Source organism: Haematobia irritans, chromosome 1, assembly GCF_050003625.1.
Source record: "Haematobia irritans isolate KBUSLIRL chromosome 1, ASM5000362v1, whole genome shotgun sequence".
Classification (NCBI taxonomy): Eukaryota; Metazoa; Arthropoda; class Insecta; order Diptera; family Muscidae; genus Haematobia; species Haematobia irritans.
In genome coordinates this window covers 221,924,039-221,938,155 of record NC_134397.1, presented here as the reverse complement: position 1 = coordinate 221,938,155, position 14,117 = coordinate 221,924,039, and the positions used below count along the sequence as shown (strand labels likewise).

At 32.4% G+C, this 14,117-nt stretch overlaps 1 protein-coding gene across 1 annotated transcript in view; it reads left to right on the top strand.

Annotated features, from left to right (window-relative positions):
* LOC142222646 (uncharacterized) overlaps positions 1 to 11,652 on the top strand; it is a 35,352-nt gene extending 23,700 nt beyond the window's left edge. The window contains exons 2-3 of the mRNA XM_075292894.1: positions 11,127 to 11,263; positions 11,334 to 11,652. Of these exons, the coding sequence (XP_075149009.1) occupies positions 11,129 to 11,263; positions 11,334 to 11,597 (399 nt within the window). The 5' untranslated portion in view covers positions 11,127 to 11,128 and the 3' untranslated portion in view covers positions 11,598 to 11,652. The remainder of the gene's footprint in view (positions 1 to 11,126; positions 11,264 to 11,333) is intronic.
* The last annotated feature ends 2,465 nt before the right edge of the window (positions 11,653 to 14,117 follow it).

Below are 14,117 nucleotides of genomic sequence, written 5' to 3'. Positions count from 1 at the left end.
AGTTTTAATTGGACATAGAAAAAATCTTGATTAAAAAATTAATTGATTTAATTAGCAAATTTCAATTAATTTTTTAATTGATTCAATTAAAAATTTAATTGATGTTGATTGCAAAACTCAATTAATTTTTTAATTAAAAAATGTAACTATTTTCAATTACTTTCTGAATTGACTTAGAGTTTTTATTTGGAATAACATTTGATTGTTTGAAATACATTTTTAATTAAAAATTAAAAAAATGTTCACCACTTTTTATTAACTGACTTCGTCATTCGAATTTGATTAAAAAGTTAATTGTATCAATTAATTTTTTAATTAAAATGTTTAAAATTTTCAATCATTTATTTAATTAACTTAATGTTTCTATCTTGATTAAAAAGTTAATTGTATCAATTAATTTATTAATTGCAAAAATTTTCAACTTCAATTAACTTTTTAATTGGAAATATTTTGGTCATATTTTTTCTGTGTAATGTGGAAACACAGAAAAACAATTTTTCCAATTAAAATCTTAATTGAGTTTTAAAAAATTTATTCAAAAGAACTTCCTGTGCTGCTAAAATAAAGAACTTCTTTGGGAGGACATTTTTGGAAGTGCTATTAAAGTTGTGAAGATTAGAATCTTTCTTTTAATTGAACGTTCATTATATTAAAGAATTTTTCCTTAGTAATGTGTAACATTCGCATCCTTAAATTTAGGTTGTGTAATTTTTAATACCACGTCAATATATTTTTCAGTGTATTTACTTCCCAATTTTTCACAAATTTGGGAATATTACCCTCCCAGGCTTGGATGGTTCTTTACTTTAAGGAAAATTAGCCTTAGTTCAAAAACATACGAGGGACGCAAGTTTTCAAAAATTGTGCCCTAAATTTAATAAAAAAAATTTTTGGAGCAAAGATTATAATCTTTCTTTGCATAATTTTGAAGATTTTTTCTTTAATATTGCGTAAATTTCGCATCCTTAAATTTAACAGGTTGGCTGATAAGTCCCCGGTCTAACAAAGAACAAAAAATTTTTGTTTTGTCAAAATTCGTTTTTATTATTCAACATAGTTCCCTTCAAGAGCGATACAACGATTATAACGGCCTTCCAATTTTTTGATACCATTTTGGTAGTACTCCTTTGGTTTGTCCTCAAAAATAGGCCTCAGTTTCGGCGATCACCTCTACATTGCAGCCAAATTTTTTTCCCTGCGAGCATCCTTTTGAGGTCTGAGAACAAGAAAAAGTCGCTGGGGGCCAGATCTGGAGAATACGGTGGGTGGGGAAGCAATTCGAAGCCCAATTCATGAATTTTTGCCATCGTTCTCAATGACTTGTGGCACGGTGCGTTGTCTTGGTGGAGCAACACTTTTTTCTTCTTCATATGGGGCCGTTTTGCCGCGATTTCCACCTTCAAACGCTCCAATAACGCCATATAATATTCACTGTTGATGGTTTTTCCCTTCTTAAGATAATCGATACCATGCGCATCCCAAAAAACAGAGGCCATTACTTTGCCAGTGGACTTTTGAGTCTTTCCACGGTTCGGAGACGGTTCACCGGTCGCTGTCCACTCAGCCGACTGTCGATTGGACTCAGGAGTGTAGTGATGGAGCCATGTTTCATCCATTGTCACATATTGACGGAAAAACTCGGGTGTATTACGAGTTAACAGCTGCAAACACCGCTCAGAATCATCATCTGATTGTTGTTTTTGGTCAAATGTGAGCTCGCGCGGCACTCACTTTGCACATAGCTTCCGCATATCCAAATATTGATGAATGATATGACCAACACGTTCCTTTGATATCTTTAAGGCCTCTGCTATTTCGATCAACTTCATTTCACGGTCATTCAAAATCATTTTGTGGATTTTTTTGATGTTTCGTCGGTAACCACCTCTTTCGGGCGTCCACCGTCCTCCGTGCTCATTTCACCACGCTTGAATTTTGCATACCAATCAATTATTGTTAATTTCCCTGGGGCGGAGTCCGGAAACTCATAATCAAGCAAAGTTTTTGCTTCCACCGTATTTTTCCCCTTCAGAAAATATTATTTTATCAAAACACGAAATTCCTTTTTTTTAATTTTTTTTCACAATAACAAAAGTTGCTTCACAAAAGACGCTCTATCTCACAAACTAATTGACTTACAGACGTCAAATGTTGACACGAATCATTAGAAGGTTGGTACTATATGAAAATAATATGCATTTAATACTAGCGACGCCATCTATGCGTGGCACCGGGGACTTATCAGCCAACCTGTTACTCCAGAGACAAAAGAACAATCCAAACAATGGACTGAAGCTGGAGGAAGTGCCCCAAAGAAGGCAAAAACAATTCAATCCGCTGGTGAGATTATGGCAACGGTTTTTTGGGACTTCAAAGGTATTTTATTGATCTGACTATCTGCAAAAGGGTAAAACAATAAATTCAGAGTACTATTGCTATCTTTTGGATCAATTAAATGTAAAAATTCGAGAAAAACGTCCTGGCTTACAACACAAAAAAATAATTTTTCATCAAGACAACGCACCAGCGCACAAGAGTGTTTTAACAATGGCTAAAATCAACGAATTAAAATACGAGTTGCTTGACCACGCACCTTATTCTCCTGATTTAGCTCCCAGTGATTTTTACTTGTTCCCAAATCTAAAAACAATCCTTGCTGGCAAGCGTTTTACCTCAAATGAAGATGCAATTACAGTTGTAAACCACTATTTTGAAGACCTTGAGGAAAACTATTTTAATCAAGGGATAGAATTGCTAGAAAAGCATTGGACTAAGTGTATTAAAGTTTCAGGAGATTATATTGAACAAGTAAGGAAAGTCTATAGTCGGGCGGGGCCGACTATATTATACCCTGCACCACTTTGTAGATCTAAATTTTCGATACCATATCACATCCGTCAAATATGTTGGGGGCTATATATGAAGGTTTGTCCCAAATACATACATTTAAATAGCACTCGATCTGAACAGAATTTGATAGACTTCTACAAAATCTATAGACTCAACATTTAAGTCGGCTAATGCACTAGGGTGGAACACAATTTTAGTAAAAAAATATGGGAAACGTTTAAATCTGAAGCAATTTTAAAGAAACTTCGAAAAAGTTTATTTATGATTTATCGCTCGATATACATGTATTAGAAGTTTAGGAAAATTAGAGTCATTTTTACAACTTTTCGACTAAGCAGTGGCGATTTTACAAGGAAAATGTTGGTATTTTGACCATTTTTGTCGAAATCAGAAAAACATATATATGGGAGCTATATCTAAATCTGAACCGATTTCAACCAAATTTGACATGCATAGCAACAATGCTTATTCTACTCCCTGTAGAAAATTTCAATTAAATCGGAGTTAAAAATTGGCCTCTGTGGTCATATGAGTGTAAATCGGGCGAAAGATATATATGGGAGCTATATCTAAATCTGAACCGATTTCAACCAAATTTGACACGCATAGCAATAATGCTAATTCTACTCCCTGTGCAAAATTTCAACTAAATCGGAGTTAAAAATTGGCCTCTGCGGTCATATGAGTGTAAATCGGGCGAAAGCTATATATGGGAGATATATCTTAATCTGAACCGATTTCAACCAAATTTGGCACGCATAGCTACAATGCTAATTCTACTCCCTGTGCAAAATTTCAACTAAATCGGAGCAAAAAATTGGCCTCTGTGGTCATATTAGTGTAAATCGGCCGAAAGCTATATATTGGAGCTATATCTAAATCTGAACCGATTTCAACCAAATTTGGCACGCATAGCTACAATGCTAATTCTACTCCCTGTGCAAAATTTCAACTAAATCGGAGCAAAAAATTGGCGTCTGAGATCATATGAGTGTAAATCGGGCGAAAGCTATATATGGGAGCTAGATCTAAATCTGAACCGATTTCAACCAAATTTGGCACGCATAGCTACAATGCTAATTCTACTCCCTGTGCAAAATTTCAAATAAATCGGAGCAAAAAATTGGCCTCTGTGGTCATTTGAGTGTAAATCGGCCGAAAGCTATATATTGGAGCTATATCTAAATCTGAACCGATTTCAACCAAATTTGGCACGCATAGCTACAATGCTAATTCTACTCCCTGTGCAAAATTTCAACTAAATCGGAGCAAAAAATTGGCGTCTGTGATCATATGAGTGTAAATCGGGCGAAAGCTATATATGGGAGCTATATCTAAATCTGAACCGATTTCAACCAAATTTGGCGCGCTACTCTCTGTGCAAAATTTCAACCAAATTGGGGTAAAATTCTGGCTTCTGGGACCGTATTAGTCCATATCGGGCGAAAGATATATATGGGAGCTATATCTAAATCTGAACCGATTTCAATAAAATTTGGCACACTTGACTATAGTAATAATTGTTCTTCTTGTGCAAAATTTTAAGCAAATTAGGGTAAAACTCTGGCTTCTGGGGCCATATAAGTCCATATCGGGCGAAATATATATATGGGAGCTATATCTAAATCTGAACCGATTTCTTCCAAAATCAATAGGGATCTATTCTGAGCCAAAACTCATACCTGTGCCAAATTTGAAGTCGATTGGACTAAAACTGCGACCTAGACTTTGATTACAAAAATGTGTTCACGGACAGACGGACAGACGGACATCGCTATATCGACTCAAGAGCCCACCCTGAGCATTTTTGCCAAAGACACCATGTGTCTATCTCGTCTCCTTCTGGGTGTTGCAAACATATGCACTAACTTATAATACCCTGTTCCACAGTGTGGAGCAGGGTATAAAAATAAATTTTTTGATAAACTAACTATTTTTGATAAACTAACTATTCTCTTTCATTGATAGGCTAAGAAGTTTCCGAACCGCCCTCGTACATTCCCAAATTTCTAAAAAAAGTCGTAGTTCATTTATCCCCAAGAAACTCGGTGCATTCGAAATATCCTTTCATATGTCTTGGGAAAATAACCCCCTATCGTGAACCAGAAGAAACAAGCATAACAATAAGAATTTGAAATTACATACAAATCTATGATATTACCGAAATTGCTTTGCAATGAGAAGTACGAAAATAAAAATCCTTATTATACAAGTTTTTAATCTATATTTTATGCTTCATGGAATTTTATAAATATCCTTCGTGCAATAATCATTTTTGCAAAAAAAAAAAAAGAAAATGAAGAGTCCACAAAGCAAAATCAAACCATACGTAAATTGATAGCAGCAAGCAAAGCTCAAATGGTAAAAAGGATGGACGGACAAAAATGAAAAACATTCACAGATAAATACTGGCAGAATTTCCAGTGTGAAACAGATGTTGGTATTGTGTGAAAATTCCCGGATCAGTAAAAAGATTTAATTGTTTCATAGTTGGTTTTCTTGTTGCAGTCAATTTTGGTTTGATGAGGGAGGGGGAGGTTGTTGTATGTGGGTGTATTAGTGGTTGAGTTGATTTTTCATGTCATCATTTGTTAGAGCAAGAAAGAAAGATCTCGAATGTGGGGTGGTTGTGTGTGGATGTTTGTGTTTGTGAAGGATAAACGATGTTAAACGCAGCAATGCATTTGCATTGTCTATAAATATAAATTTAACAAACATTTTTTCCATACTAGGGGTATTTGTAAAAAACAGGATATTTTCATCCTTAGGTTGTTTGTGGTCATAATTAATTGTTTATGTTTTTTTATGTTCGCACGCGATTATATGCTCATTGCAACATAATATTAGACTTTTTGTTCGTTGCGAGTGAGTTTGGGGTGGGGTGAGAAAAAAAGTCGTTTTCATCCCAATCATAAGGATATTAAATCATTCAAGTGTTTAGTGATGTGATATTGTTTAAATAATACAATACTCCTTAGTATTTACTCCCCTTTTGACAGTAACATCTCTATTTACCCCATAGAAGAATTATCCTGGGAAGGTACGATGCGTGTTTTATGGATATTAAAATGAAATTTTTGGGAGTTTGTTGTGGGGGTTGCAAAGGAAATGTTTTGATAGCTTTACTAATTGAAATGTGTACGAAATTGTGTGTTAAGCCTCAGAATAGTGTAATCTCGATAAATACATAAACGTTTTTTAGATGGCTAATTAGGCTAATATTTGTTTGTTTTCATTGAGCTAGTTTAGATATGAAATTTGTCCTTGTCATGAAAGGCTATCCACGCGCAACAACATGGTTGGATTCTAAGATTTTCATATTGGTATTAAGTCCGAGTAAAAATGTGGCTTCTTTTAAATAAAGATCTAATAGAAAAGAAAATCGTCTCTTAATCAAGGTTTTATATAATTAAAATTACACTCAAAAAAAAAGAAAAATAAACTCATAAGTAAAGAAAATGTAGGTTAAATTTAGAAACTTAACTAAATCGATATGAAAAAAATAAAGAATATTTTTCGACAAATTTTAGGAAAATTTATTACATAATTTTTGTTATTTACATCTTTAAAAAATGTTCATATTATGAAAAAATTGGAGTTAGAAATTACAAAATTTTTTCAACGTTATACGAAGTTCTGTATGGACACATTTTTGATAAAATTTAAAATGTTGTGGGAAATACGAATTTAGTAAATCAATATGATTCATTTGTGTATAATAAGTTTTCACTTCTTTAGTTCATTTAACTATACTCAAAACAAGTTTACTTGGATTCAAAGCTTTTGGCCAATTTTAAATTAAAAACGTAACAGGTTTGCTTATAAGTCCCCGATCTAAAAAAGAAAAACACATTTTTTTGTCAAAATTCGTTTTTATTATTCAACATAATTCCCTTCAAGAGCGATACAACGATTATAACGACCTTCCAATTTTTGGATACCATTTTGGTAGTACTCCTTTGGTTTTGCCTCAAAATAGGCCTCAGTTTCGTCGATCACCTCTTCATTGCAGCCAAATTTTTTCCCTGTGAGCATCCTTTTGAGGTCTGAGAACAAGAAAAAGTCTGGAGAATACGGTGGGTGGGGAAGCAATTCGTAGCCCACTTCATAAATTTTTGCCATCGTTCTCAATGACTTGTGGCACGGTGCGTTGTCTTGGTGGAACAACACTTTTTTCTTCTTCATATGGGGCCGTTTTGCCGCGATTTCGACCTTCAAACGCTCCAATAACGCCATACAATATTCACTGTTGATGGTTTTTCCCTTCTCAAGATAATCGATAAAAATGATTCCATGCGCATCCCAAAAAACAGAGGCCATTACTTTGCCAGCGGACTTTTGAGTCGTTCCACGCTTTGGAGACGGTTCACCGGTCGCTGTCCACTCAGCCGACTGTCGATTGGACTCAGGAGTGTAGTGATGGAGCCATGTTTCTTCCATTGTCACATATCGACGGGAAAACTCGGGTGTATTACGAGTTAACAGTTGCAAACACCGCTCAGAATCATCAACACGTTGTTGTTTTTGGTCAAATGTGAGCTCGCGCGGCACCCATTTTGCACAGAGCTTCCGCATATCCAAATATTGATGAATGATCGATATCTTCGATATCTTTAAGGCCTCTGCTATCTCGATCAACTTCATTTTATGGTCATTCAAAATCATTTTGTGGATTTTTTTGATATTTTCGTCGGTAACCACCTCTTTCGGGCGTCCACTGCGTTCACCGTCCTCCGTGCTCATTTCACCACGTTTGAATTTTGCATACCAATCAATTATTGTTGATTTCCCTGGGGCAGAGTCCGGAAACTCATTATCAAGCCAAGTTTTTGCTTCCACCGTATTTTTTCCCTTCAGAAAACAGTATTTTATCAAAACAAGAAATTCCTTTTTTTCCGCCATACAAAAGTTGCTTCACAAAAGACGCTCTATCTCACAAACTAATTGACTTACAGACGTCAAATTTTGACACGAATCATTTGAAGGTTGGTATTATATAAAAATAATATGCATTTAATACTAGCGACGCCGTCTATATGTCAGACCGGGGACTTATCAGCCAACCTGTCAGTTAAATAATTTTTATTTTATTTTAATTAAAATTAATTGAAAAAAATTATGAAGAATATAATCGTTTTGTACACACAACAATTTCTGATTCAATCACGAAGTTAATTGGTCCAATTAGTTTTTTAATTGAAATGTCTTCAATCACGAAAATGATAATATCAATCACAGTTTTAATTGAATATTAAAAAAATACTCGAATAAAAAAATTAATTGTTTTTAATTACAAATTTAATTGATGTTGATTGCAAAACTCAATTCTTTCATTAAAAACGTAACTGTTTTCAATTACTTTAAATGACAATTAAAAAAAAAAAACAAATCAGCACGTTTTTTATTGACTTAGGGCGTTTTCGTTTCGCAAAAAATATGTTGCCTTGGTGTTACACTACTTTTTCCCTCATTGTATTTTCGCTCATATGATAGTGTCATTCCAAAGTTATTATTAATACAGGGATACAGGATCCAAAATCTATGACAGTGTCCTTCATATGTGGCAATCAATTTCGAGAATGTTGCACCTTTTTTCCTAATCGAAATCGCCATTAGTCTTCAGAGTTTAGGTGGGTATTAAGTTCGAGTTTAGCCGCTAAAATCGTCACTTTTTCACGATTACTTTTCTTTAATAATCCATTTTAAGGCATACAAACTTTGTGAAAAATTGCTTTGGGATATTCTCCATCAAGTTATAATGAAATATGCAACAAATATTTATAATTTTATGACTTTTTTACTGATTTAGTTTTCACTTTAGTGAAAATTAGCGGCTAAACTCGAACTTAATACTCATCTTTTGATTAAAAAGTTAATTGTATCAATTAATTTTTTAATTAAAAATGTTGAAATTTTCAATCATTGACGTAATTAACTTAATGCTTCTATCTTGATTAACACGTTAATTGTGTCAATAAATTTATTAATTGAAAAAAAAATTCAACTTCAATCAACTTTTTAATTGGAAATATTTTGGTGATATTTTTTCTGCACAAAAAAAAAATCAATTACCATCCAAGTAATTTTTCAATTGAAATGTCTTCAATCACAGAAATGATAGTATCAATTAATTTAATTAATTCGAAGTCAATTTAAAAATGTATTGATCCAATTAAAAAATTAGTTGATACTATTAATTTTTGTTATTGATTTTTGTTTCAATTGAAAAATTTGTTGAATCAATTAAATTTTTAATTGAATATTTGTTAAAACTCAATTAAGACTTTAATTGAAAAAATTTTCGTGAGTTTTTCTGCGTCTGTACACGACTATTTGATGCTCTTGATATTCAAGCGAAGGCAGATCATTTCACATATATTTCGAATGTTTCGTGGAATTGGATTCTATTGTTCTATTTCATCATCGGTAATCTTTTTTACTCGTTCGAGAATTTTTTTATTATGAATGTTTTTTTTTTTTAATTTTTGTTAAACGCTATTTAGAAGTGCCTGTTACAATTTTGATTTATAATCTTACATCATTTCGACTATATATCAAAAGGAATATGAAAATTTGTGCAATCAGGGGCCAAATCACCGCATTCGTCATCGAGTTCTGTTTCGTATAGAGAAACATTTCGATCGCATTAAATTTTTGGATCACCGCATTCGATCGTAATTTATTTTGTCTACTACTTTTTTTTACATTGCTGTAAACATATGGTAATAAGAAATTGAAATAGAGTAGAATTTCAAAATAATGTTTTGTTATCATATTATGTTATTTCTGAGATATTTATATTGTTTTTGTGTGTTAAATTATATGTGTAAAAATATATTATGAATCCAAGTGTTTTTTTTCCTCGTTTTCGGATTCAGACGATGAGTACAAAGTGGCATTAATAAGGAAAAATATTCGTGACAAAAGCAGTCCTTTAGCATTGCCTGAAGTAGAGTAAGAGTAAATTGTGTTTTTAACATCCATAGATTTAAAAGACGTTTTCATATGTCAAAAGAAGCTTTTAAATATGTTGTTGAAAAAATAAGTTTTTTTGAAGCGGCTACTGTGCATTCCTTTCTTTGATCCGATTCCCTAAATGCAAGTAATATATTTTCTTAAATGTATTTTGCCAAAATGGAATAATAATTACATTTTCACCAACTTTTTTCTTTTTGTTTACCTTTTTTCTGCTCAAAAATCACTACATACTTCGTTTTCGATAGCATGCTACCTATCGTGTTCAACTTCGAGTAGAAACAATTCGATAACGACTGCGGTGATCCGCGTAAACTACATTACGAAGACGAAGTACTCGATTTCGACTGCGGTGATTTGGCCCCAGATCCGAGTCCCAAGTCTATTAAATCTCTATTTAAATATGTTAGGATGGCTTCCTTAAAATGCCTCTATCAATATTAAAAAATTTCAAATATTGTAAGTTTTGGATCCAAGTCTATTTTTTGAGTGTATAAACAACCTCAATCACTTGAAAAGTGATTTAAATCAATATCAAACCAGTAGTTAACCCTCAGATATTGTCCTGTGATTGCACTCACCATTATTTCCCTTTGCCAATAAGCTTACTACAATCCTTCAATTAGTAATGTGACACTATACACAGTTCTTGTACTTGTTTTTTTTTTTGTTTTTCACTTTGGTAATTACAATGATATTTTCCAGCAAAGTATTAGGGAGTCGGCTTTTTTAGGTTTCCTTTTCAGATCAATTACAATGTTAATTTTTTCCTAATAATGAATTTTTGTATATTGAGACAGAAAAATCCGTTTAGCTAACCACAAAAATCTCCACTAACCAGTTTTACCACATACAATGGGCTAAGTGGAATGACCACAAAAAAGCGTGTATTCTTCTTGGTAAACACCATTGGAAGATATCCTTTTGCAGTGGTAGGTTCTTCCGACTAGGCATACAAGAGAGTTTCAAAAAAAAGAGTCAATTTTTTTGTTATAGTTTTGTAATTCAATATGTGTTAAGTTCTCTTTACGTGAATTTTAATGCTTGAATGTTTTGGCTTTTTTCACTTTCAAATAAATCAACACCAGCATTTTAGAACCGGAACCATATTTTTTGGTTAATATTAAACAAAAAATGTTTTAAGAAAACATTATTTAACACCTGTGAATAGTCTCTCTAGGCGTTTTTTATATATAGGAACTAGTACTTATGATTGTCTTTACCTAAAAAAAAAAAAAAAAAACAAAAACCAACACTGCAAACCTTCACTGAAATATAATTTCTTCACTTTTTTCGTTAAGAAATGTATCCTGTGTTGACTAAAAGTGGCTATAGAAAGTTTTTATTACAATACGGCAAACGTGTTTCTCCAGGGTTTTCTCCTACCCCCGTATCACGTTACGCCAGCGATAGTAAATCTGATGAGGATGGCATTAAGGTTAGTTCGAATGAATCAATCAAATTCCCTTCTAATTAATCCTTACACCAAGTTGATTAACTTGTTTTAGCTTCCGCCGGAACCCACTACCTGCTGTATGTCCGGTTGCGCGAATTGTGTTTGGATTGAATATGCCGAAACCATAGCCAAGCTTTTGGATGGCAATACGGATAAAGTTCGTGAGTTGGTATTGAAGAAAATCGAAGATCCTAATTTGCGAATGTTTTTGAGTATTGAATTGAAAAGTCTTCAATACAAACTGGATATGGAGAAGAGATCATTGTCATCGGAATCGCCAAAGCCTAGCGATAATGATAATCAATCGAATAAATGAGATTTGTAGATATTAGGAATTAATAGAATGAATAAAAAGTCTTTCAAACAAATAACGATTGGAATTCAAATCGTAAATATTTCATATGAAATACTTTAATTTTCAATTGATATTTTGTAGAATCTTGCTCTCATATAAGATATAATCCAAAGTTTCCATAATGAATAAAATGTAGTACAAATTAAACTTGTTTAATATTTCCAATATGTTACAAAGCTTACTGATTTATATATAGAATTTTACTTAATTTTTGTTTTCTTAATTACAAACAATAAAGTTTCGTAACATAATAAATATTCTTTTTAAACATTATAAACTTATTCCCATTTTATCAAAAATAAAAAGTGGACAAATTTCCAAAGAATTTGCTTTTTTTCCAATGTAAAATTCAAATCGAATATGAATTTTGTAGAATACAAAGTAATTATGCCAATGTTTTAGTTCAGTAATATTGAGTTTTACTCAGGATTTCAGCAAAAACGAACTTCCAAAAAAGTAGTATGGATCCCCAACTTGTGAAGTAGTGCAAACTTGGATGAATTTTTCACTTGGATCCAAAGATTTTGACCAAAAATGCTGCTTCTTTAATATAAAGAAAATTTTTAGCGATCTTTATGGCTTTACATCTAGGATAAATAAAATTAAAATTAAGAGGACAGATCTCATTTATAAAATTGTCATGCTCCTTTTGTGTTATATTAATAAAGCAAATGCGAGTTTGAAAATACAGATTATAACGGATACTTTAAATTAAAAGATTTTTTCTTAATTCCAATAAAGGGAGCCACCGTGGTGCAATGGTTAGCATGCCCGCCTTGCATACACAAGGTCGTGGGTTCGATTCCTGCTTCGCCCGAACACCAATAAGTTTTCAGCGGTGGATTGTCCCACCTCAGTAATGCTGGTGACATTTCTGAGGGTTTCAAAGCTTCTCTAAGTGGTTTCACTGCAATGTTGAACGCCGTTTGGACTCGGCTATAAAAAGGAGGTCCCTTGTCATTGAGCTTAACATGGAATCGGGCAGCAGTCAGTGATAAGAGAGCAGTTCGACAATGTGGTATCACAATGGACTGAATAGTCTAAGTGAGTCTGATACATCGGGCTGTCTCCTAACCTAATTCCAATAAAAAAAAACTAAATCCTAAATCCTCTTAACTTATATTTGAAGCGTTTTTATCTGAAATCTAAAGATTCAATATTTCAGTTAATTTAACTCTTTGGGCCACAGTTTTACATTTTTTATTTCACAAAACAAAAAAAAAAAAAAAACAAGTACCAAATAAATAAACACAACTGATCTCGTTGATTTATAAACACTTGATGCTGCTTTATTTCAATCACAACTGACAGGTTAAAAATCAAGTGAAAGTTTAAACTTGGGGAAAGTTTAAGTAAAGATAAAAACATAACCAGTGCACTCTAGCGACAAAGTCTCGCAAGAAATGATTAACGGTGGCTTTAAAAATGTAAGAATTTAAAAAAATTGATTTGAGGTGGCACACAATCAGTTTTATACAAGCAAAAGCAGGTTGTTAGTTAACTAACCACCAAACCTGAAAGAGTTAAGGACAATTTCTTTAAATAAAAAATGTGTTCTCCAATTTAAGGAAAATTTGCCGACTTTAACGAATGGACGTAAATTTCCAAAATATATTTAATAAAAAAATTTGAAGCAAAGTTTATAAACATTATTTTAATTAAAATTTCGTTATTTAAAAAAAAATGTCCTTAATATTTTGCAAATTGCACATTCTAAAATTTAGGTTGGATAATCTTTAATATCACGTAAATTTTTTTCACTGCATGGGCTTGTCATAGGAGGGAAGTACTTCGTTTTCGGATCTTTTGTATTGCTTTAGAAGTTGTGCCTTGCAAGTTCTTTGAATGAAGAAATTTAAAAAACGAAAAAAAATTCGCCAATTTCTCTTTTTATTTTTATCAACATTTTCTATTACACTTTTTATATTATAATTATCTAATTATTACAATTTGAAAAACTTTTTCGCTCCGACCGGGGATGAACCTGGCTTTATAACATAACTCCTAGCACACTCAGCCACAAACGCCATTGTCGAAACTTCAGTTCAAATGTTTGTGATATAATTGTTATATGACACTAAGGCATAACATTCTAACTACTTCTCGAGATGTTCTTTATTAGCACGAGAAAAAAACATTCAAAATATCAGTTAATTTCAATTTTATTTTATACCCTCCACCATACACTGAAAAAAATATTTACGTGATATTAAAGATTATGCAACCTCTATTTTAGGATGCGAAATTCACAAAATATTAAGGACAAATTACTTTAAAATAATGAAATATTAATTAAAAGAAAGTTTATAATCTTTGCTTCAACAATTTTTTAAATTAAATTTAGGACATACATTTTGAAAATTTGCGTCCCTTCGTTAAAGTTGCATGTCTTTAAACAAATTTTCCTTAAAGAAACACATTTTTGATTTAAAGAAATCGTCCTTAAATTAAAAAATTCTGATTCAATCACGAAATTAATTG